This window comes from Pleurodeles waltl, chromosome 6 (genome assembly GCF_031143425.1).
Source record: "Pleurodeles waltl isolate 20211129_DDA chromosome 6, aPleWal1.hap1.20221129, whole genome shotgun sequence".
NCBI classification, from domain to species: Eukaryota; Metazoa; Chordata; class Amphibia; order Caudata; family Salamandridae; genus Pleurodeles; species Pleurodeles waltl.
Window position 1 is genome coordinate 1,106,295,564 of NC_090445.1, and position 27,024 is coordinate 1,106,322,587.

The following is a 27,024-nucleotide window of genomic DNA, read 5'->3' on the forward strand; positions in this document are numbered from 1 at the left end:
AATCTATTCCTTTCTGATACATTGAGCACAAAGTACTTAAAATGCGCCATTTATTGTTTTTAAAGTCTTTACAGGACAACCAAACCACAATTATCATTTATGGCCCTAAAATGTATCAGGGTTGTCCAAGGGGTGATAGACCACACAATGAGAACATGTCTCACAAGGAGCGCAGAGGGTAGAGTAAAGGTGGCTAGGGTTACAAAATATCATTGTGCCCAAGACGCAAATTCACAGAATACTCTGAAGCACAGCACATGTTTGTAAAGATAACTCAACCTGGAGGATGTGTAAAATCTCCTAAAGTTTTTTTGCAAAATTACCTGAAATTCAATGAAAATATTGTAAAATAAAGTTGTAAGTAAAATGTGGTTTGCCAGCATCTCTTGAGACTTTTTTCACACAAAGTTGAGGTTTGCATAAAAAAAGTTTAAAGAAGGACTGGCACGAGACTAGTTCCACCAGGATATATTTCTCAATGAGACATTTTTGGTGCAAACCAGTCTCGCTTTTGCAAAAAACATGCAAAATTGAATAATGAAACTGAGGAACTTTGCAATAACCAAACTTTAGGATTTTCCAAAATGTTGCTAGTGTAATAAACATTTCACTCAGGCATGATTTGAATACACAAGCACTCTCATGTTTTGAGACAAAACAGTGCTTTGGTCTTATACTCATGGGCGGCTCCTCTGCTAGGGCGTAGGAGCGTCACCCCCCCCCCCCCGCCAGCAGCAGGAGGTGCAAAACTTTTATCGAAAAAACATATGTTGTTTCTATAAAAGTGGGCGGGGCCACGGGCGTGACGTGGACGGAGTGGGAATGCACATCACTCTCCCTCAGTGGGCCAGCCAAACATACATGTGCACTATGGTCTCTCAAGTCCGGTACTGTTTTGCTGGGCTTGAGAGAGCATACACAAGCTCCCAGTCTGCCTGGGAGCGCCCTGGCTGGGCACTCGCAGCCAATCCTAACACTGCTTTGAGCAACGTCAGGATTGGCCGCAAGGCAGGCTGGGAGCCTGTGCCTGCAGCCTGCAACAATGGAGCAGAGCAGATGAAGCAGCGTGGGAAAAGGGTAAGTTTTATTTGTATTATTTTTTTTGGGGGGGTTCCCCCACTCTCCCTGCCACATGCCACGCCGCCCGCCCCTTTTCCCTCCCGTGAGCCGCGACTGCTTATACTATAGCTAATTACCAAAGTGAAGTCAGTCATCAATCAATATCCCCTGCCTGTCTTTTATACTGAGGCCGGGTTGTGCAGCATTGATTGTGAAAATGTTGTCTTTTTCCACAGTTGGCTGCAAGTGCCACATGCAGTTCTCAATCTGTTAAAATCTTCGATCTTGCCATTATCTTCCCAGTCCGTCTGTACCCCCATGTCTCTCCATCTCTTCAAAATTGTTAAAGGATCGGATGGTTGACACTGCAGCATACAAATGTCAGACATCCGACATTCTTGTACAGTGGGGCTTCACATCAAACTCTCACTGAAAAGACACAACGATGTAGGGCCCACTGAGACCTGGAATAAGGAAGGGTTGCAGCTGAATTTGTGCATGGCAGTGACCATGAGCTTGCACCGAGGAGAGGCACAAATGTGAAATATATGGGTGCCAGACTCACCACAAGCTGTCCCTTTAGTCCACACATTTAGCTGTAGCAAAGTTCAGTAGCCGTACAGCTGTGAAACTTGGCACAGGTACACAGTAGCCTAGGATACAATTACATGGCAGACAGAATTGCGGCGATTCTTTCCTATTGGGTATCTTCCCTTTGATCTACAAACATATGGTTTATTAAACCACACTTTATGCATTTGTTAAGTGTTGAGAATAAGTGGTGTTGGACCTGACATCCTTTGTGTGGTATTTCCCCAACATTTTGCCTTCCAGCCTCCTATTTTTGTTGACTTTGTTTCTGCTGGCTTTAGGACTCCGCAAACTTTACCCCTACTAACCAGTACTAAAGGGCTTATGCTCTCTCTTTTAACCATGATAACACTGGATTACACCTAATTGGCATATTCTGTTACCTGTAAGCCCCTAGTAGAGTGATACTACATGTACCCAGGGCCTGAAAATTAACTACTAGTAGCCCTGCAGCACTCATTGCGTCACCCACTTAAGTAGCCCTTCAAACATATTTCAGGCCTGCCATTGGAGCCTGTGTGTGCAGTATAAAATTGCCTTTCCAAACGTAGTGCCAGACCCAACCCCTTCTTTTCAATATTAACAAGGCACTCCTAGGGAAGGCCCTAAACAGCCAAGAGGGCAGGTTGCAGTGTATTTAAAAAGTTGGATACATATTTTTAATTTTTATATGTCCTGATAGTTACAAGCATCTACATTAATTTTTCTCTACTGTGAGGCCTACCATTCTCATAGGATCACATTGGGTTTACTTTACATTTAGAAGTAATAACTTTCAAGTGGGTGCTGGTAGGAATATTGAGTTTGGTGTCCAAAGAATTGTAATTTAAAGCATTCATTGGTGGTAAAGTTGGATTTTAACTCACAATACTTAGAAAGTTGGAATTTTTTTGCCGTACCATTTAGTGTCTGTACTCTGTTTTTAGGGTCACATGACTAGGTGTAGCTGGCAGCTGGTCTTTGTATTTTGTTCCTAGACAGTGAAACAAAGGAGTATAGTCTTTGGCAGTTTGTATCCCCAGATAATGTGGTGTCAGGGCAGGGAGGATGTAAATTCCAAGAACCTCTGGCGGTGGAAACCCCCAGACCCTTCTCCTACTTCAAAGTGGGCACAATATACAAATACTGGACCACCAGACCCAACTCTTCAGTACACCTCTGGACCTGTGAACGATTCAGAGGACTGTTGTGCTTCTCTGCAAGAAGTACTGCTACTCTGTTGCATGGCTGCACTGCTGTCCCGTTCCGCTGTCTCAGTGAAGGACTGAACCTGCATTTTGAACTCAGGACCACCAGAGTGACCCCAAGGGCTAGTTGTCTGGCCTCCTGATAAGGGACAGAAAATACCCCACCCACCTTGAACTCAGCACTAGGACTCTGTTGGCTGTAAGTCCTTCTCCTCCCCCAAGTGTCACCACCTCCATCCTGGACCCTTGGAAGTGGGACTGAAGGTACTCTGCCAGCCCAGCCACATCAGAGCAGACACACTGAGATAGCACAACTACGGACCTTACATCACAGCTTGCATTCTCCTCAGAATCACCATTGTATGACACATTCCTGATGCAACCATTAGTATTGCAAGCCTCAAATCAACCGCACCCTCAATGATGACACAGAACTAAGTATTGCAGCCCCACAGCTCTATGGACTGCCAGTGCGAGACACATCTTCTATGCAAGACTTTGCATTGCAAGCCACTCGCTGATGGAATCCTCAATGATGATGCAGGACTCTGCATCTGAGCCCTGCATCTTCTTGGACCTGCAGTAGCACGACAGATCCTTGATGCAGAATCTCACAACTCTCTGCAAACCAGGATTTAAGGTACTTATGTTTAGTGTGCCTAACTGGGTCCCTATAGCCAGCCTATGCACCATGGCAGTCGGCATGAACTTGTGACTTTGTCCTGGTTTAGCACATCCAGATTACCACAGTAGGTGTCCTGGTCCAGCACAGCCAGATAACCACAGTAGGTGCTTTGTGCTTTGAGGCACTATTTTTAACTACAACTTTGAAATTGCATATCTCTGGTTCTTCTAATTTGATTTGTGTGGTTTTAGTGTCAAATTATTTATTAAATTCTATGCTATTGTTCTAAATTGGTATGGGAATTTTCTTGTGTTGTTTTTTTACTTTATTCACTTTTGAACTGCTACATAACAACTGAACACATTGCCTCCAAGTGAAGCCTGTCTGCTTTTGTGAAAAAGCTATCAGAGGATTAGGCACAGGTTAATTTGGGGTTTGCTTGTGTTTCACCCTGACAGGGATTGTGGTTTCAGTGTGAGTAGGGTTCCACCCTACCGAACCAGAAACCCAATCTTCTACAAGTGGTATCACTATTTTCAATTTAATGATCCTCAATTGATCAACTTTGAAAGGATTTAACAGAGCCTTGGTCTGCTAGTATCTAAGCAAGTGGCTTGTAGTTCACATCAAATGTAAATAGGGAGTTCTTAACTTGTTCTTGATGTGTAAACAGTAATTACGATAATAACAATAATAACAACAACAACAATATTAATAATAATAATAATAACAATAATAATGACAACAATAAACATTATGGTTATTAAGATTCTTAATAAAGGACCCCATTTTTTTTAACCAAGCCTCATGCCGACACACCAAAGAGCAGAGATTGTTGAATATCAAAGCTGCCTATTCTTGATTCCATCTCATTCCCCCAGTTCTGATCGCTTTATCTCACTCTTGCATGTCCTTTTTCACATCATCTTTCTCCTTTTTCCTGTCTTTCCTTTCCTCCCTTTTCTGCTTTTCTGTTTCTCGGTCAAAGTCTGATGGTAGAAAATAAGCCCCAGGCCCCAAAAATGAGTGCTGGTGCCCACCACCTGCAAGCACCACCACAAATGAAGCACTGTTTAACTTGCTAAGCAACCTTATTGGCTGACCAGTCAGCTCTGATTAGTTGTCGCTCGGTTTGGCAAGTAACCATTTCGATGTCACATATTTTCATCCCTAGACATTGAATCATTGGAAATACTACCTTCATCTAACTGACTGAGGAGGAAGATGTGAGGTGCAACCCAGAATATATTAAGCATGAGGTATTGAATGAGTGTGTGTTCAATGTTACACTTCTCCTTGAACATTGTTTTCAAGTTATGTTCTTAACGTGTTTCTTTCTCTGCATATGTTTTATCAAAAAAACTAACAAATATGTGCAGGGAAAAGGCAGCGGACTGAAGAAAAAACATACAGGTATCAGTGTGAAAACAGTAATTTCATTGGGTATTCTCCATTCTTGGTTTCATACTCATAGAACTGTGGTAAAAGCCCATCCCAAAATGACTGTACCCAGTGGAATCAGTAATTTTGGGTATGGTATTATCAACGCAGTGCTTCTGCTAATTTATAAATGAGGATATTATTGTGTTAGTTACGCTCCATACTAACTTCATGTATGCCAATATTTTAAAAGAGGTAAGTGGAAGATTCAAAGGGAGAATGTATTTCCCCTATTGACTTTGGAGCAAAGGCAATTCTAGGAGGAGACAGACAAAATAAAGCCATTTTCAGCTTCAAAAATCAAAATCTCACGCCTGAATCAGGTCTATTGGCATTTATATAACATAGTAAATTAAGCTTGATCGAAGTGACAGTGCCCCAGATAAAGATCAAACTCTTGGCTATGGTTTACAAAAAAACTACATTTTTGTGAGCTCTATTATGAAGCTGAGGGCAAGATAACAGCAGATTTAGCCTTAAAGGGGTGCACCTCTTTCTTACCTCCATGTACAAGCTTACAACTATATAATCAGTAAATTTCTACATATCATAAGTACAAGCAGTATACCAGATACTAAGCACTAACATGAAATAATGTGTATTTATACATTGCAATTTTCACCCTATGGGGGTGTCTCTTGGCATTAGTGGCAGAGATAGCAGATGCTCTGGAAGGCCTTCCTTTATGAAATCGTAAGAGACACCTCTGTGGCAGGTCGTAGAAAGAGACTGCATAGCTTAGAGTAGGGGGCAATTTATACTTTCTGCGAGTCACAGCGGCCGACAGCCCTATGCATCAGCGGGTAAACTGATGCTCTACAGTGGTAACAGACAAGCATCTTCTTATCACTTAGCAAGCAACACTTCCAGTGATGGGGAATTGCGATGCGTGGCTTCATAGTGGACCACTTACGCATGCCCCTGCAGCGTCCTGTGGCACAGGGTGGCCATGCAACTCTTCAGGGGCCATATTGAACCCAATGACAATTAATATCTGTGAGAAATGAGAGACTTGGGGAACCACTCATCACTTTCTGCAAGGGGTCTTTCCTTATTCTGCGATATAGAACTGGCAGAAGAGGTCCATCCTCTGCTACTTACTGCCCTAAATAGATCTACCCTGTTCTTTTTCAACCTTCTTACAAAATTAACCCACAACAGCCTGCCATTCTCAACCTTCTCGCTTCTAAAGACAGCCCACAGCTACGTAGTATTAAATTTATCATAACTGATGCCAATATTATGTAGTCCTGTATCCCTTCTGTGGCTCACGGCTCCCTTGTACCCGGCAAAAGCATGGTCTTCTTCCCAGACTGCTACCCACACCGTCACCTCTCTTCAGAGTAGGAACAGTAGACTGCTTCCCTACATGGCAGGAGTGCCCACCATGATGCCCTACTGTGTGATAACCGGGCACTCTTGTTCAGCTCAGAAGAGATTATGCATTGCAACCAATCCTGATTATAGGTGAAAAGAAAACTGAGAAGCTGGCAAGAACAACATCCACCAATCAATTGGGAAAGGCAAATGCCAGAGACAGTTTATAATCCAGAAAGCAGACGCGCCGCCACTCTGTTCCAATTTCACATTGTAAAGCTTATGATCGCCCAATAATAGAGGTTTCCAAGAATGATGGCTGTGTCATGTTGCGTCTGGCAAACACAACACAACTAAGAGACCAATATGTAAAGGTATCATAAAATATAGTTTAAACAATCTCTGTATATCACTTCTATGAAGCGCACATTTCATGCGCCAGTAGTTAGCACCCTGCTGCCGTGTGTTGAGGAGTTTAACTGATTGCTTGATTCCCAGGAAGGCGGGTGAAGTACAGAGGGCATCGGCCTGGTTTAAGACACCAGCTTCACAGACAAGATGGAAGTGCCAGATAGCTTTAATTATAAAGCAATAAAAATGAAACTGATAAATCAATATGTATGGATCATCAACCGAGCATTCATGAGAGTAGGCACAAATGAAATTGACCTTTCTGCTTAATTCCTCAAATGAAACTAGAGTAGAACGTAGCCCTGGGCACAAACAGGGGCCTAATTCAGAAGAAAATAATTCTAAGTCTAAGGGACTAAAAGTAAGTGTACTCATTTCTAAGGCTGACAGTTTTCTGAGCTTCAAAACGTTTTCTTTTTCCAAGCACCGAACCATGACATCTACTCTTTTTGTTGATTTCGAGGAGAAAACAATTAAATCCTAACACTATGCTGTACATATGCCTCGGAAAATTGTGACAAAATTCCGAGCACCTGTTTGAAAGGATGTCACAATATGTTTTCTTCCCTTCGGAAATTTCTGCAAGTAAAAATAGGCAGGTGAAACTTGCTGAAATTTACAGGAGGCAAAATGGCAGTGATTATTAACGTGTGGTTAGCACAAAAATCTGCATGTTATCCGACCCTTGAACGGGAAAATCTTATTATTTATTGACTCTGATAAATAATGTTCCCTAGGGTGCTGTCATCTGTTGGATGAGATAAGTAACACCAAAATACTGAGGCACTCAAAATGGAGGTCTATCAGAGCTTGTGGGCTTCAAAATAGAAAATCTGAATCTGCTTATTTAGTACTAGGCAGTTCACATTAGACTATTTTTCTTGCTGATAAACCTATTTCCTTACTTTCACATACCATCTGGAGGATCCCTTCACTTATCCACAAAAAACATATTAGCACTTATTTTACTAATGCTTACAGGTTGGGAAACTGTCAGCAAAACATTTGTGGAATCCACAAATATCAGTATGTCTGAGATTCCACCACTTTCTGTGCCTATCCCTCTAGGTTCCTGCACTTACTCAAATGAAAATGCCCACGAGTCAAAACATTCAGGGGCATATTTATAATCCCCTAGCGTCACCTTGCGACACATTAGTGTTATTATTTTTTACGTTAATGTGGCCCTACGAGGCCGAAATCCCCGCATCGTATTTACAGAGTGGTGCAATGCATGCATTGCGCCACTCTGTAACCCTTTGCGCTACATTATGCCTGCGCCAGGCATAATATATGCAAAGAGGGCATTCCCCCATAATGGGGGGTGAAAAAATGACACAAGGACATCTCTAAGATTTCCTTGCACCATTTTTTACGGAACTTTTCACGCCTGCTCAGAGCAGGCATTAAAGGGGGCTTCCATTATTTAGAATGGGCCCCTAAGTACTCCGCAAGAGTAGCGCCACCATTTTGGTGCTACTCCTGCAGAGTACATCAATAGCGTCACATTGAAGACGCTATTGCCCGTACCCTGCGCCATGGTGCGCTGTATTTTAAATACAGCGTACACAGGTTGGTGGTGGGGGGGCGTTATGGGGCGCAGGGAAAGTGGGGCTGCACTCTGTGCAGCCCCACGTTCCATAAATCTGCCCCTCCATGTGAAAGCTCTACATACACAGAGACAAAAACACACACTCTCTCCACCGCTCTGCTTTGAAAAATTAAGGCCCAACCCTGCTTAGCACTTCTGAGATCTGGCGCATTTAGGACTCTGCAGTTCACAGAACTCTGTCTCTGCGGAATTCCACTGAGCTTATTTTTAAACTCTGTGGAATTCCGCGGATTTGGACTCTGTGAACTCCGCCCAGGCCTAATTTTAACATTAGATTTCAGTATGACTTTTGGAAAATCTGAAGGTCACATCCCCCAATCTTACTGACAAAGCTACGCACTTGGCTGCTTGAGGAATGTGTCTAATGACCAAGAAACAGATAAACATGAGGCCAATTGGAAATTTGGCTGTAGGGTATTATTGACTGTGATTCAAGTAGGTCACTTCTGCAGGACCCTATTGTTTATTGGAAACGGGGTGGTGAGGAGGTTGTCTACTTTCTAGCTGTAACATTATTTGTAAGGGAAATAAAGTTTGAAAATTGTTTATGTTCCTTATTACACCTTTACTGGTCTGTTCCTAACTACGGAACTGACAGATTAGGTAGATCATCAAATTAAGACTACCCCTCACACACTCCTAAATCTCCATATGTGGCTGCATGCAGTCCCAGCCTCTTTGTTGGTCTTTTATACTCATACTGTGCTCAGTTGTCACCTACATCTTCGCAGACTTGCAAGAAGAAAGAACTCCATTGGTACTCTAGGTCTTCCAACATGGTAATGAAATGGGCCACAGCCCTGCAGTCTTGCTGTTGCTGGATACGCAGAATAACTTTATGCATGGCTGTTCCTCTGAATTTACTGCAACAATGACATAAGGTGTGTCTTTGCAGTAAAGTCAATGTTTCTGTACAGATGTCAAAGCAGAAAGACCACTAAATGGTTTCATGCCATTGCTGGGAATCCTTGACGCATGTGTTATATTTTTAGTTTTTATTTGGAGAAAATGCTTCTGTAAACCAATCCTGAATTACAAGATCATTCACAGAATGAATATTTACTCGAAAATAGTAACAGACATCGCTAATTAAAAAACTACAGTGTGCTTATATTCCCTGAAAAAAGAATAGCCATTTTGATGGCAAATCTAAAATTACAGGGCAAAAATCTAGGCCCAAATTAGGAGTTTGACACATTTTGATGACAGAATACAGGGCACCTGGACATTCCCTAATCCAGCCTTTCTCCCTGCACACAAAAACAGGAATTGTGTGTTTTCTCTCCAGAATGGGAATAAATACATTGACTGGGAATACTTTTTTTTTTAATGTATATTTTCTAATTCTAGCGAGAAAACCGCTAACTTGAATGGGCTTGGAGACACTGGGCTTCTCGTTACCAGCCTGAGGTGGGATTCTTTCAGGAGGTACCATTCTGGGTAAGTAGCCATAACTTATAATGAGCGCCTTAGAGGCCTGTTCAAAAGGATTTTAGAGGCCACCAATATACACATGAGTCACAATTCACTGCTGGTGTGAAATGAAGGCATGTTCCCTAAATGGTGAAGTGATATATAAATTGAAGATGATTAGTTCAATGTCTATTTGAGAAATACAAAAGTCTAAATACTGACTGAGGAATCTGCATATGTAATAAAATAGTCATTCCCGTTTCAAAAAATGGGCTGTCAAAAAATAACGTGTTTTCCCTCACAGGAATTTTATAACTTCTGGCTTTATGAAAATACTCATCAATGTTTAATTACATTTTGGCATTCAATCAAAGGACATTTCTTTTTCAAACACTTTTAAAATCTAGCAACTCAGTGTGGATATGCTTCAAAATACTTCAGAAAAAAAGAGCAATCTGTGTGCATACATTGATCTACATGGGTTCTCGCTTACAGATAAACAATTCAACCCCCAAGCTCTCGATCTGTGGATGTTGTTGCAGTGTTGCAAATCCAGCAACTCTTTGGCTGGAGGACTTACTGATCCAGCTGAGATCTCCAAACCCAAGCAGGCAAGATTACAGAAATTAGCATATCCGCCGAAGACACCTATGGCAAGCATACTTTTGAAAAAGAAGATTTGACGGGTTGTGACTTTGATTTCTTTTGATCACTTTTCACTGAATTCAAATACAGACCTTGGGGGACTTGGAATGTTCTTTCTGAATATGGGAAAGAGTGTTCATGAAAGCTGAAGTTTTGATAGGTCCCTAAACCTATATTTTCTATTCAAAGCTGCATGCCCTTTTGCCTAAAATAGAATTAACCCACTCAATAGAGCAGTGTCAACTCCAAAATGTAGTCCAACGTAAACACCTGATTTCCTCTGAAAAGAACTGATCAGTGCCTTTTAACTAAATGTACTAACTGTGGCTCACAGTCAGAGGCAAGTGGCTGTGTTTGTCATATCTGAGTGACACACCCTGTGTTTCATGCACCAAACAGATAGTAAACATGCCTGAAGCCAAAGTCTGATGATCATCTTTGGTGCTATCTAAGTGGTACCCCGTTGTAGTAAACACAGTTTGCAGCCAAAGCCCGTGGGTCATTTTTTTAGTTGAGTGCTACCCGCAGCCAAGCACGATCTTTAGACAGCACATTTAATGAAGATGATCGTCAGCTGAATGCTATGGGCTATGTTTGGTGTCCCTGAGCATCACACACACACACACATACACACACGCACACACACACACACACACACACACACACACACTGCACTGCGTTTCATGAGGATTTAAATAAAACATGTTCTGGTCCTAAAATGAAGACAACACTTATGTTGAGCAAATTTAGAGGAGCTACATTTTCACCACCAAACTCAGTCACTCATAGGAAGGGAACATCATGTCCAGAACCATGCCTGTTGCAAACTTAGATGTTAGAGGCTGTCCGTCTTCTTCGTCCTTACAGCTGGATCTTTGATAGGTCCTTACTTGCTCCCACGTTCACTTTGATTGTGCTTTAAGCCTGGGTAAATCTCCCAATATTTTTTCACTACATTAATACAATAATCCTGGCATCTCTGTACAGCATTTAATTATTACTGCCATTATTGCCTTATGTATTATTGTACTTCTTGCATGCATTAAAATGTAAGACGGTATTCCCAATTCCCAATGCCCTTTACACTCAGAAATCAGATTTACTAGCAAAAACAACTGGATTTACACTGTCTTCACCAAACATGACCACACGGTCATAAATCCTTTAATTCCAATGTAACATTAATCCATGATCATGTTACATTACTCAGCAGTAACTATTCCACATGTAGGGGTGGGCGAAGTATTCCATTCCGGTGGTGGAATTAGTGGATCTTAGCAATTTTACGTTATGTTTGTAAAGCAGAGTTGCGGCCAAGTTCTGCCAATCACTGCATGACAAAAACATTTTCTCACACGTGGTTCCTAAATGGTATGTTGGCGACTGCAAGTATCCCCCTAATGTGATTTGAGTCACTAGGAGGACATCGAGTGAGATGTTACCAACACAAGAAGGCTGCTTCTCGAGTAGAACTTCTACTACAGAGGCAGAAAATCAACTTGAGTATTTGTGCCTTGTGGCACGCCTGTGGTGCCGTTTGTACTGATTTTTCAGCATGGAATGAGCTCCGGCACTAAATCGAAGCACGAGCAGTGTGGCATGCCTATTTCCACCTCTTGGTGGAACTCAGCAGAATCTAACTGAGATTTTATGTAATTCAACAGAGTCAAATTCAACGAGTTCCACTGCCACTCACATGGGGCATCGCAACTGAGAATTTTAAGGCTTTGTTAGCCTCGATAGTTTGACAGCACACACAAACATGAGACGTTTTAGGCATTCAGAAACTCCTTTCTGGCCTTTTATGACCAAGGAAATTATTAGAGATTTACTCCAGTCAAGGGCTGGAGTTTGCATGGTGTGTAAGGCAATGGAACACTCACAAATGTCACGGTTGTGTACTAGAAAGGTATTTCTATATAAGCAAAAAAAATTCAACCAGTGGAAAAAAGGGGAAAGTGTGTCATTACAGGGGCACTTTCTTTACCAAATGTGAAATTTGACTATGGACACAGTTCTGCAATGGAGAGATGCCAACACAAATCACATGACATTCCAAGCATTACACCCAGAACGTGAATGTTACACCTTTCTTATTATATACTTATTGTATCCTGGGTAGGCCTGGGCAGAGTTTGTGGAGTTCCACTATGGGGATCTCTGCGAAGTGCCCAAAAAACTCTTCTGCGCTATGCGGAGTTACATCAGCGGCAGAGTTTGGTTGTTGTTGCTGTTTACACTGATTTTCAGCATGGGGGTTTCTTCATCAACACAAGTGGCAGGTTTCTCATCGTGAGTGGTCACTGCCTACTGCAGCCTCTCGTGTTCAGAAATCTCGCTTGCACTTTCAAACTTTGTGATTGCTCTCATTCCCCAATTTAGCAATTGCTTTCGCTCACCAGCTTAAAGTTGGCAAGCAAGAGAAAAAACTCCACTCCGAGTCACTTGGAGGAGTTTTTCAGCACTCCACACTCTGCGCTGGAAAAACTCCTCAAACTCTGCCAGCGGAGCGGAATTCTTCATCCACCCCTAATCCTGGGAAAATGTTTGATTACCATAAAATGCATGAAACTACACTGATGGCAGAGCACAAATATCTAGGTGATGTTTCACGGTATTTCTTTGAGAATTCTGCCCCTTAATATCTACATTTTACAAAACTTATAGAGAGCAATGTTTGTAATTTCTAGGGGTGGGTGGAATTAGCATAATTTGATTCTACAGAAAAACACACAATTAGATTAAAATTCTGTCAGTTCCTGCGTAATTCCATGACAGGGCAGAGTGGGCATTTGGAACTACATTTGTAACCCAAATACGCCCCTGAGTCCAATAATAGATGCAAGGATGCATTTTGCGCTAAGAAATAGAGCTGTCAAATACCAAATGCACTTACAATGCATTTCGCTCAGTGCCCTTACATACCCTGCCGTGATTACTCGGCTCCCTTGTATAATCAGCAATAATTACTGCAGGTTATGTAAGTGTGCAGAGAGGTATGCACTGTAATGCATACTCTTCGGTACCCTTACATATTGTGCAGTGATTACTGCAAAGTATGTAAATGCACCAGGCATATGCACTGCTATGCATACCCCTTGGCAGGGGCGGCTCCTTCATTAGGGAGGTGGAGCGTTGCCCCTCTGCCAGCAGCGGCAGCTGCAAAACCTTTAAAAGAAAATGATAATAAACCTTGTTTATTATCATTTTCTTTTAAAGAGGCGGGGCCACAGAGGTGACGAGCAGTGAGGGGGAGTTCTTAGCACTCCTCCTCAGAGCGCATGTGTGTTTGGCCAGCCATCTAGGGCCAGCCAAACACACATGTGCTGTAGGCTCTCTCCAGCCTGATAACACAGTTGCCGGGCTGGAGAGAGCCTCCACAGGCTCCCAGTCTGCCTGGGAGCCCTGGCTGGGCGCTCCCAGCCAATCCTAACACTGCTTGAGCAGCGTCAGGATTGGCTGCAGGGCAGGCTGGGAGCCTGTGCCTGCAGCGACGGAGATGGAGGAGCGGAGCGGCACACGGGGTTAAGGTAAGTGTTTTTTTATTTTATTTTAATTTCCCCCACCCCCTCTCCCCGTGCGCCACCTTGCCCCTTCTGCTTGCCGTGAGCCACTCCTGCCCCTCGGCGCCTTACATACTAAGAGCATATAAGCCCTATATATTCTGAGTATGTGAGAGTGCCGAGAGCTATGCACAGCAGTATAGTCAGTGGTTTTTAAACAGGGTCATAAGAGGGAGCTGTCCCTCTATGTTAAAAAATCATTGCAGACTAAATTTTAAACTGCAGTGGTTTTTTAACATAAAGGGACTGCTCCCTCCTCCAGCCCTGTTTAAACCAAACGGTGCTGATTAATCCCACCAGCAAAGTGGCAGAATTGTTTTGCAGATCCATGTTACAACAGTAAAGCGGAATTACAAAATTCCTCAAATTCTGCCAGCGAAATTAGAAATTCTGCCCATCCCTCGTAATTTTTATTTCAGGGTATACACTTTGCATTTTCAACAGGATGAGCTTCCTGAAATTAAGTGACATACCCGAAAAGGCAATGATGTTACAAATAGTGGCTTTTTCCATCACATCATCTGACTACATCGTTAATGAAACAGGCCTGGCGGAGGAATCATGGAGTGCATAGGGTGATGGTATGTGTTCTTATCGGGCTACTATGTGCAGCGGTGATTCTTCGCCCCTTTTTGCAATACGTTATAAATGACTTGTAATTTGCTTCTGCAAAGTAAAGCTCATTCGTCTTCAGCACCTTAGTCTCTTCAGATGTGGCTTTGTTTATCACAGTATGTCTTTTCATGTGGAATACCTAACAAGAGCCACAGGCTGCCCCAGAGTTTCATACTTGTGTGACAAACAGCAGTTATTTACATAGACTTATAGACTGCTGTTGAGGGTTTTGCCAGTTGTTAAAGGCCCTGAAACCGAGCAGTAGGCGAGGGCATATAACAAGAGTGATGACTTTTAGCAACAGGTATACCCGAAGCAGAAGGGCGATTCAGGTATTAGAACAATCTACCCACTGAGGGTATAATGTTCTAAATTAAAAAGAGAGAAACAGAAAGAACAACATTGAAATGCTGGAGCAGAAAACCCATAACAGCATTTTGGGCCCGGAGACACTCAATTTTCTTAAATGGCGCTCTCAACAGTTCAAAGTTGTAATATGGTTTAAATAGTAAAAGCCTTGTAGATGCTAACTGTTAGACTTTTCATCCTTGGCGTGGTCTCCCTTAACTTTTTGCCTCTGTTCCCCAGGTTGTTGATGTGTGCTGGACTCTGATTTTATTGTGTTTGTTACTCTGGGCACTTTACCACTGCTAACCAGTGCTAAAGTGCAAGTGCTCCTGTTTAAAATATGTACGTAATTGGTTCTCCATGATTGGCATATTTGTTTTACTGTTAAGTCCCTAGTAAAGTGCACTAGAGGTGCCCAGGGCCTGTAAATCAAATGCTACTAGTGGGCCTGCAGCGCTGGTTGTGCCACCCACATAAGTAGCTCTGTAATCATGTCTCAGACCTGCCACTGCAGTGTCTGTGTGTGTATTTTTACACTGTAAATTCGACTTGGCAAGTGTACCCACTTGCCAGGCCTAAACCTTCCCTTTTCTTACATGTAAGGCACCCCTAAGGTAGGCCCTAGGTAGCCCCAAGGGCAGGGTGCAGCGTATGGATAAGGTAGGACATATAGGCCCTCATTCTGACCTTGGCGGGCGGCGGAGGCCGCCCGCCAAAGTCCCGCCGTCAGGTTACCGTTCCGCGGTCGAAAGACCGCGGCGGTAATTCTGACTTTCCCGCTGGGCTGGCGGGCGGTCGCCTTCAGACCGCCAGCCAGCCCAGCGGGAAAGAGGCTTCCACGATGAAGCCGGCTCGGAATCGAGCCGGCGGAGTGGAAGCTGTGCGACGGGTGCAGTTGCACCCGTCGCGTATTTCACTGTCTGCGCAGCAGACAGTGAAATACATGTAGGGGCCCTCTTACGGGGGCCCCTGCAATGCCCATGCCAGTGGCATGGGCACTGCAGGGGCCCCCAGGGGCCCCGCGACCCCCCCTACCGCCATCCGGATCTCGGCGGTCCGACCGCCGGGATCTGGATGGCGGTAGGGGGGGTCGGAATCCCCGCGGCGGTGCAGCAAGCTGCGCCGCCGCGGAGGATTCAATGGGGCCGCGGTACACTGGCGGGACCCCGCCAGTGGTGCCGGTCCGACCGCGGCTTTACCGCCGCGGTCGGAATCCCCATTGGAGCACCGCCGGCCTGTCGGCGGTGCTCCCGCGGTCCTCCGCCCTGGCGGTCAAAGACCGCCAGGGTCAGAATGAGGGCCATAGTACTGTGGTTTATATGTCCTGACAGTGAAATACTGCTAAATTCGTTTTTCACTGTTGCAAGGACTGTCTCTCTCATAGGATAATATGAGTGCTACCTTTAAATATGATTAAAGCGTAGATTCCCCTAGAGAGTAGATGGACATGTGGAGTTTGGGGTCCCTGAGCTCACAATTTAAAAATACATCTTTTAGTAAAGTTGATTTTAAGATTGTGCGTTTGAAAATGCCACTTTTAGAAAGTGAGCATTTTCTTGCTTAAACCATTCTGTGACTCTGCCTTGTTTGTGGATTCCCTGTCTGGGTCAGTTGACAGTTGGGTTGTTTTTCACCTCACACCAGACAGTGACACAAAGGGAGCTGGGGTGTAACCTGCATTTCCTGATTAGCCATCTCTGCTAGGAGGGAGGGGTGGAGTGGTCACTCTCATCTGAAAGGACTGTGCCTGCCTCTAACAATGCCCGCTCCAACCCCCTGGTGTGTGTCTGAGGCCTTGCCTGGGCAAGGCAGGATTTCACAAGTAGGTGTGAGTCCCCTTTGAAGAAAGGTGACTTCAAAGACTAAAATGGGTATAAGAAGGGCACCCAAATCTACAGACTTTAGAAACACTTCTGGAATCAAGAGGAACCTCCGCCTGGAGAAGAGCTGTTAGCTGAGGAGGAAGTGCTGCCCTGCCTGTGACTGTGCTTTGTGGAGCTTTCCTGCAGTGCTGCTTCTGCCAGAGTAAGAGGGCAAAGACTGGACTTTGTGTGCCTTCCATCTTGAGAAGAAATCTCCAAGGGCTTGATCTAGACCTTGCCTCCTGTTGTTTGAAGTCTCAGGGACAGCAAAGACTTCTCTCTGCCAGCACCTGGAGCCTCTGGAGAGACTCCTACTCTGCCCTGTGGTGCCCATCCAGTTCCTGGGACCCTGAAAGGAGAAGCTGGCAGCCTAAAGACAAGAAAATCCACACACAGAGCGCTGTGCGGGGAAAAGATCGACGCGAATCCGATCGGCGGCTGAAAAACGAGGCGCCGCCAGCTCCGCGGCTGAGAAACGACGCTCGCAGGAAACGCGACCGAAGAATCGACGCACGGAGCAGGAGAAACGACGCGCAGCATCGCTGACGGAGGCTGGGAGATCGCAACCTGCGCGGCTGGATCGTCAACTCATCGTGCGGCTGGATTTTTGACTCGAGTACCGCCGTGCGGAGTTATTTTCGACGCACGCCCGCCCGTGCGGGGTTATTTTTGACGCACACCAGGTACATTTTCACTCTAGCAGCGCTAGTGTGTTTTTAAAACTACTTAAAGACTCTTTTTGATTTTTAATTAATAACTTGACTTGTGTATGGTGGATTTTTGTCGTTTTGGGTCTTGTTTTGTTTAGATAAATATTTCCTATTTTTCTAAACCTGTGTTGTCATTTTGTAGTGTTTTCATTGAGTTACTGTGTGTGTTGGTACAAATACTTTACGCCTAGCACTCTGAGGTTAAGCCTACTGCTCTGCCAAGCTACCAAGGGGGTAAGCAGGGGTTAGCTGAGGGTGATTCTCTTTTACCCTGACTAGAGTGAGGGTCTTTGCTTGAACAGGGGGTAACCTGACTGTCAACCAAGGACCCCATTTCTAACACTAACTATGATTTTATCAATGTTTAATAGTAAAATAAGTTCACTTCAGTATGAAATAATACATGACTGGCAAAACTGAGGCTTTCTTTGCGAATTACAGAGGGCAAAAAATAGTCACCCTTAAAAAGAATCAGGGGTACTATTCTCATTTGCAAATAAGGGAAGTGCAATTTGCACACACACTGGTTTGTAAATGGAAATATATTTTGGATGTGACCTGTCTGCTTAATAGGTTGCAACACAAATTATCAGTCCTAAGGGGGCAAAAAACTACCTGCCTAATGATTATTAATTATGCAATTTACAAAATGAAATGCCCATTGATTAGCTGCAAATGCTGGGATGGAGGCCTGCAAATGACAGCATGCCTCAGTCCCTGGATTTGCTTTGCCAACCAGGAAACACTTGTTTTAAAAAGCCTGTGTCCATTAAGGAACCATTGATGCTTGAAAAAAAAAAACTCTTTGACAAGACACTGACAGAGCAGGAACTGGTCCCCGCAAAGGCTCCTTAGGTAAATCCCTGCATCCCCTTTGCAATCAGTTTCAACCCCGATTTGTGAGTCATTAAATAATTAATACTTTCTAACTGCAATTATAAACAATTGATACATTTCTTCCTGTGGCACAAATTCTATGATATTCACGTAAGCCCTTTCACAAGTCAGAAAGACTTTTTCAACTCATAAAATGTAATTTATACATTGTGAAAAAAGCCCTTTTGCAGTTGCAAATTCAACGATTTTACGAATCGTGGAGCCTGTAATGGAAAATGGACTTTGTGCATTGGATCCTAAGTGTGCAAATTATGCAGAGGCAGCTGGATTTGGGGAAAAGTGGTGGGGAAGGAGGCACAAAACAAAAAAGACACACAAAAAAAATACCTGCTGCATCGCCGCATGTTTGCCGCTCTTCCGGGTCCCTCGCTGAAGGTAGAGGCCCCCAGCCTGTCCTGCGGCCAATCCTAATGCTGCTCTGATGCTGCTGGCAGCAGGATTGGCCTGAGCACTCTTGATCTGCACATACTGGGAGCCTCTGCCTGCTCTCTCCAGCCCGGCAACATAGTCTCAGGTTGGAGACAGCTCAGTGCGCATGTGTGTCTGGCCGTCCTGAGTTGGCCTGCCAAACACACATACCCACTGAGGGGAGTGCATCTACCACTCCCCCTTGTGCCTGTCATCCAGATGGCCATGTCCCCGAAAAATAAAACAATAACAAACATTGTTTAGTATTGTTTTAATTTTCAAGTTTGCAGCTGTTGCTGGGGAGGGGGTGATCCTCTGCTATAGTGAAGGAGCCGCTGCTGAAATTATGCCAACAATAACTACTATATATTACAAAGGGTGCAAACCACCAGTGTCACATTTTATTGTAGAAAAAATAATTTTCTCAATAGCGTGTTGTGCAGATATTTGAGGTCTGAACCTCTTCTTTTCCTTACGAAAAATAAGTTGAAGGAGAGCAGCTCAAATTTTCAAACCCTCGCCGTGCGTGCCAGGCAGAGGAAAAATGCAACATAAAGATGCACACCACATGTTCCTCTCTGAAACAATTCATGTTGGTTAACATTAAAAATACAACAGACTCTGGTTTCCAGCGAGTTTCCAAACGGCTGTCCCTTTACATTAGTCAACTGGGTCTCGTGGGACCTTGGTGAGTTTTAAAGGTAGGAATTTTTGTTTACTAACAGAATACAATTCTAAAAGCATAGCATCTTGGTTGGCAGACAGGTTATGATTTTGTCTGTTGTGTTCATTCGTTCATAAAATAAACATGTCCTTCAATGGTCCTTCTGCACGCGCACTCATGGCACCAAGCACTTCATGGATTAAAAAAAAAAGCAAAATGTATTTTAAAACTGGGTGTAGATGAAAATGAGTACTGGAGACCTGGATGCAGGATGTAGCCACTATTGGTCAGCGGGAGCAGCTGCAATGAGGCCTAGGAGCGTGATCAGCCGTCAGCACTATTTATGGTTATGTTTTTACTCTACTACACGGCGGTTGGGAGCGAATTTCCCTCCTTTGCACTAGGGTCCACTGAATCCATGCTATGCCATTGCCTGATGAGACAATAGACTGTAACACACTTAAAACTATTTTGACCTTGAAGACCCAATTCAGTATGACATTTGAGAGATCTGGAAAGAGCAAGAGCACCTGCATCTGAGGTTGCCTTGGAACTACAAGTGTCTGACATCAGCTGGCTGTGTCGGTTCAGCGGGATTATAATTTCACTTTAGAGTTAGGGTTTTGCCTTGGTCACTGAGGGGCTGCTCCTGCTGGTGAGCAAGCACTGCAACTTAATTTCCCCTAACTTGCCCATATCTCCTGACTTCTAGCCCTAGCGGTGCACAATGTTTCCCTTTGACTCTAGATCTCCCATAGCACTCCATTGTATGAAGGTAGTTGCCCTGGTTTTAGAGCTTTTTCTAACAATCACTCTGAAGATGCAGCTGTAGAAAGATGTAGTAGTGCTTAGACCCTAAAACCAAGTTCTCTAACTGCTACTGTCAACTAGAATGTTAAATGGTGGCCACAAGCTCAGTTGGTTCTCCGTCCCTAAAACCGAGCACTTCCTGATGGTCTGCTGCTAGGGCAAATCTTTTAATAATGACATATGAAACAGATTACCACCTGTTATTATATTTGTGTATCACCAGCAAGTAGTATGTAAAATGCGCTTAGAAACAGACAGCAATATTCGGACGGCATGACTTGCACAAAAGACAAATCTGCATTGCTTTGATGAGTTGACTTCCCTCTCCTGCTCCAACCCTGTGATTTAATTAATGATATGTCCCATGTGTTGACTGCCTCTCTAAACTAAGTAAGCAATACTTACAAAACGGTCCTGCAGATTGCCAAGCTGTGAAAACCCAAAGAAATCCATTCAGAGTTCAGCCAAACTTCAATAACCTCTGTTCAAAAACATTGTATGGAGACTGGGCTTCAAACAAACTGCCCCTGATCTCACACACACGTTTTCCATACACACATGTATACTAGTCCCCATTTGTCTAAAGCTAAGTGCATAAGAATCAATTCTGGTGTTGTCATAGTCTTTAATTCGATTTTTCAAATATGGCATTTCCGTAATTCAATCCATGATCATATAAACTGTGTGCTAAGCTACCAAGTTTGTTCACTGTTATCCTTGTTCTAAATCTTGGTCAGTGTAGTCATTTAATTGAGAAGAAGCAAGTGAGGAGATTCCTGCGGGGTTAGCAGGATAGACTGTCAATTTGTCCCCAGTAATTGGTTCAAACAATCATCTGGAGATCAAAGGCTCCAACTGTCTAAGAATGGTCAAAAGTTCTCCTATTCTCAGGTGTGTAGTATTAAGACATTGTAGGATTTCAAGAGTGATCACGTTTTGCTATTTAAAATGCAGTGACATGACCAATGTGTAAATGCAGCACTGCGTGGACAAAACCTTACATCGCTATGAAGGACCTGGGGACAATTCGGTAGAACCCAAAGGGGGGAAGAGATCAGTGAGAAGGAATGAACTGAAAAACCAAGGGACGTGTTTTGAAAGTAATACTGGTTTTCACTCAATTTACATTGCATAGAGAGGCCTCTTATCTCCAGTGTGCCTTTTGTGAGGTGCAAAACGCAAGATTCAGATTCAAAGATCTAGTAGATCTGTACATCTCATTGCATTTTTCTGCACCTCTGGTAACTATTGAAAAGACATGTTTTATCAAAGCCTTTCAGGTACTTCAGATTCGTTTTAGAGTAAGCAACACATAATGTAACTAAAGAGTCCCTTCACACTTCACTTAAAAGGAATGCATTCCTCACTTTGAAGTAATAGGAATTTTTCATAGGGAAAAGCAATACAGAGAGTTTCTATGTCCCCCATTTTAACATATCTTACACTGCAATGTATGTCTCTAATTCAGCCTACAAGAATTAATGTAACAGAATTTGAGATAGGGATTATTGTCTACCTGCCAGAGCCTCAGAGTACAACTCTAATGTAGTCTACATTGGGCAGCTTCACACTATTTCTGGGACCTTTTAAACATGTTTCATAACCAGAAAAAGTATTTTCCAATATTTACTAGTTGCATTTATAATGTTGACCAATAGTAGTGAAACTGTCAAGATTATTTGCATTAGAATTAAAGACAGTTCAACACCAAAGATTAATGACTTATTTATGTCTTAAGTTACTCATGCCATGCATACCAATATTTCCCACACATGGGACTTCGCTGTGGGTTCAGTTTACAAAACAAACAGCCTAAAGGTATGGATAATTCCATGCAGAAACACAATTCTCTCCTTTCCAGTTTCAGGTGATATGCTTTATATGCTTGGGCCAACAAAATTACAAATTCTCACATGGTAAAGGACTTTTTCGTGACAGAAAAATTATACTCGTGTATAGAGTTATATCAAACACTAACAAAATATACACTTGGACTTTATCAACTTACAACCTGCAACTTATTTTGAAGGACAGGTTTGTGAACACTGGGGTCATTTTATAACTTGCACATAGCTGCTTCACAACGTGTGCTTAGATAAAGGCAGGAAACTCTAACTCAAACAAAGACCAAAAATCTTAACTTTTATCAACTGCTAATCTAGACAATTATTTTGACATATTGGTAAAGGAAGATATTCAACAGTGCAGAAGCAAAACAACAAATGATACAGAACTTATCACCTAACAAGCCATATAAGAAATAGCCTCACTTTTCACAGATCTGACAGCAACAAAGGTGTCTGGTTTGTAGTACTAGCATTGCTCCCATGAAGTACAGGATGAAAAGTGCTCCTTACCTTACAAGAAATAACCTCTTTCGGGCTTCTCCGTGCTCCCACCCGCTGCCGACTGCCATTCTGGGCTTCGCTGCCAGGCCGCCCTCCCCACCTCCATTGCTGGAGTCCCCCAGAAGCCTGTGCGAGTAGGAGAAGAGGCAGTTTATAAGTGCAGCACGTGGGAGCACAACAGAGCCACATAGAGGATTTGTTCTGGTAAAGATAAGAATCAAAATATTGCTGTCCATCAATTTAGTTATAAGCAGTTTTTCACAAAGTATAATTCTACCTCATGGTTCTGTTGACATTGAAAGACCACCGAAATGTTGGTCTGTGGACACTATGATGTCATCAATAGTAGACAACTATGCAGTATTGATGTCATCACCTGTCACACACATTAAAGGCAAGGCTTGAACCTGAAGATGTCAGCTATTTAAGCAAACATGTCGCTGCACTTTTCCATTCAGATGGAGCAAGGGAAGGGGACTTGCCCGAAATGAGTGGGACATAGGTGTTTTATGTACAGCTAGAAATGGAAAGCTGAGTAAGATTAGTTTGATTTAAGGTATCCCTGACTCCTATACATTTACCATACTTAGGCATATAATCTTTTAACAGGTTTTATGTCACCAGAATCATGTGATGGAAGTATAGCCATGTCATTCCCATTTACCCATCATTGTTTCATACGAAGTCTTACTATAAATACTATACAATGGCAAACATTCATCTAAATCATTAACTAATAATTAACTATTAATAAAAGAAAAAAATATATTCGGGAATTTAGATACTTAATTGGTCTTTTGCTGCTCTTAGTAGATATTAGCTGACCATGGTTCAACTCTTCACAAATCCTAATCATTACTGGTACATCATAAGGACTTACCTATAGAAAGTCCTTATGTAAGTCTTTCATGTGACGGCAATACCTTCCATTAATAATAATGTCACGGCTTAGTCAATAAAAATTTGGAGGAAATATTTTACTTTTTTTAGACAGTGTTCAACTGAAAAATGTTCATCATGTTTTTGTTGTTGAGCTTTGCTTTGAAGTAGTGGGTGATCTACCATCCCCTTCCAAGCACTTAAAATCTGTTTTCGTAAACCGTTAGTTCAGTGCATAAATACAGTTGTTTCCAGGTGCACTCGTGCTACGTTGACCAGTCCTGGTATCTGCCAATCCTTCAATGCTTCTTATTAATATTATTACTTTAATGTGGGGATGCAGTTATTATCATGGTATCAAGGTGGATTGATGATATATATTGAATTGAGTCCAAGTGTGAGACATATAACCTATTTCGTCTTACTTGATCACTGTGGGATGTATTCAAGGAACACCTCCTATTCCTGTGCTGCAATATACTCTTAGAAGAACATGAGGTGGGCCCTCAATCATATTGCCTTCGTAGCTGTTTACAATTGGAATTGTTCAGATGTCAACAATTGTGGATGCAAACTAGTTATAAATAAATAAAAGATAACAGTATCACAATCGACCAAAATTAACTGAAGGTTTGACTACATTCTATTATGTCCAGGTGGATCCTAAGGAGTAAATAATTGAATTCCTCTCTCACAGAACTCTGGATTTGGTCGCAGATGCACTGAGTCAACCTGAAGAATTATTTTCACCTGTCAAGAAAGGTCATTCTAGATCATGAAGATAATGAATAGAATTAAAAGTTGGTGAATTCTTTCAATGCAGTGCAGGAATAAAAAGCAATTTCTCATTTGGACACGTGCTGGATAAATTGAAGGACCATATTCCTACATTTGTCACAAAAGCTAGTCTTGTTTATCTCTTGTAATGGTCTTAAGGTCACATTTATTCTTCGGGTTCTAAGGCTGAGTCTTCCTTTTCTTATTTCAGTTTTATGTACTGCTTTTGCCAAATAAGCACACTTTCTTGTACAAACTAGATGACAAGTAATGGTTTCAGATTTCATTGGTAGTGTTGGAAAGGCAAACATAAACATGAAAAGAAGTTGGGCAAGAAATGCATGCTTGATTTCCCACAACTGCCTCCAGTAAATTCTTCTTTTCACTTTCACAAAACCTGTTCCATCAACTACTGCGTGGTACCTTGGTCACCATGCCACAATTTTCGAGAAACACATAGTGACACTTTAAATGAAAGAGGCCCTTAATGGACATTAAGGATAGAGACACTCTCCAATGATATTCTGCCTCAGAGATATTGAACCACGAGCTACCTGGTCCCTCCATTTTACCAATTAACATGGCAGTGCTTCCTTGTAACCTATGCACATGTACATGGTTCTAGATGCTTTTGACGAGAGTGCACACATGTAGACACACATGATGCCACATGTACAGATAACATCTTATCCTGCCCTGATCAGACACTCATCTTATTGTTGATCCATGTGGACATATCGTGTGTCATGAACAAACATACCTACACATAGAAAGGTGAGAGGAAAAGGGTCATCAATTGCTCATTGACCTATCTAGACAACACATACAGAGATTGATGAACCTCCAAACTCTCTGCCTTTTCTTATGATCGCATTATTTAGCAACAATGTCCTCACCCACTTTTCATGCCAAGCTTCATTATAGGGCATGCGTTTACACCTGTTGCACTATAGTGCACAGGGGTGGATCTGGGGCTTACAGAGCTCTTTGTTATAGTAGGGGACCCAGGTCATAGGAGATTAAACAGTTTAGATGGATCCCAAATCAAGTAGATATTTATTGTTTGGTTCCTCTAACAGGACAAATAAAAAAATATTTGGTTAGTTTTAGGGCATTTATCACCTATAATCCCTCAATTGATGTTAACATGTTACAGACGGTTTTATGCGCCCAGAGGGTCGACATCATTCTTCAGGACTAACAGATCCTTGATAATTAATGCTCTGAAGAATCAGTAGTTATGTCAGCAATCAAAAAGTGTTTGCTACACAAAAATCAAATAACTTTACTCACATGATTTTGAAGATGGATGACTTCACCTGTACAGGGATCATAAGTGCAGATGTGAGGGTAACTAAGCAGAAGGTACACATACAATAACTTTTTGGATTTATTGTCCCACACTAGTTAAAATGGTTAGTTAAAAAGTCATTTAAACGTGATGACATGAACTGAGGGATGACAGGGTGATAAATGCCCTAAGAACAACCAAATGTGTGTGAACCTGTCAGAGGAACATACCAATTAAAATCTAATTGATTTGGTATCCCTCTAAACAGTTTTAATCAATCACTAACACAGAGCTTTTGGTATGACCAAGATCTACTATTGCACACTACGGTACATCAGTTGTGATGAAGCATGCCAGGAAAACTGGGTATGGGCACTGTTTCCAAAATGATGAGACTATAAGAGAAGGCACATAGTCCTGAACTTCATCAGTACCTTTGTGTTATGAACAAATGTGAAAGGTGCAGCAGCTTATTTTGCATGACCTGCAAAATACTTACAACTGACTTGAACTTTCTAAAATGTGGAACCTCGAGTGGATTATGGCAATTAGAAGTTAGGGGATTATCAAGATTGTATGGAGTGAACCTATTTGTTAGGAAATACAGTGCCCCTCAGAACAACTGGACAGCACCTGAGAATATTTTCCGATAATCATACATCCCTAAGTCTTGTTATGTATTTTGTGAAGTTTGGCATATTACAGCCTCGGATATCTATGTCAGGCCTTTACCAGTCTTGAATGCAAACTCTGGTGAACATTGCTCAACACTTCAAAGTTTAGCAAGAATGTATCAATGTATTTAGACATGTATTGTAAACTTGGTTGTGTGACCAACATGACTTTAACCTGCTCTAGCTTTCCCCTAGAAGCAAGACTTATGCCAATCGCTTCAAGGTCGATGTAGTAAAAGTTGATGATTTACTACTGAATTGCTGAAGAAGGTCAGGAAGGCTACAAAAGTAAGCCATACACTACCCACTCACTACATAAGGTTATTGTCAGGCTTACTGATTTTAAGAATCGATGTCTGGGAATAGGCAATATGCAAGGAGGGTAACAGACACAAAAATATACCCTTAGATAACAATAGAGCCCTAGGAATAGTTACTTGTCATCCAGTTACCTGTATTCTTAGGGGAACAAGGCTTTTGGCAATGACGCATCATAAGTGATTTCTTTCTATCCATGTGAAGTGCACTGCTCAGCTGGGAGAAAGGGCAAGACATAGTGATGAAAGTAGAGAGTGAGGAGAGAAAGAGGATAGACAGGGACAGTGACCAAAATATTAATTCTGTCAGAAGGTTGTAGCTGAATTTTTGTTCCTTTTCCTTTTCCAGGCACATTTATCTGAGAGGCTTGGCTGGCCTTTTTCCTCCTTCACGAGGTCTCTTGCATTTCAAGTGCCCTGATTAATTTTCACAAAACAATAAAGACAGACTCCGAACTCCTTTTTTAGGAAAGAAAGAAATGAAATCCTGTCCAATGGCACAATGAATTGCTTTTAAATCATTCTCCTTTAATCGCACACAGATTGCCATAGAAAAATTTA

At 42.4% G+C, this 27,024-nt stretch overlaps 1 protein-coding gene across 6 annotated transcripts in view; it reads right to left on the reverse strand.

Moving 5' to 3' along the window:
* CAMTA1 (calmodulin binding transcription activator 1) overlaps positions 1-27,024 on the reverse strand; it is a 2,488,613-nt gene that overhangs the window by 1,955,503 nt on the left and 506,086 nt on the right. For 3 of the 6 annotated variants that reach the window (XM_069240211.1, XM_069240209.1, XM_069240210.1), the window contains exon 3: positions 22,535-22,651. The exons of the other annotated variants lie outside the window; for them this stretch is intronic. In XM_069240211.1, coding sequence (XP_069096312.1) covers positions 22,535-22,651 — 117 coding nt within the window. The remainder of the gene's footprint in view (positions 1-22,534; positions 22,652-27,024) is intronic. 6 annotated transcript variants of the gene reach the window in all.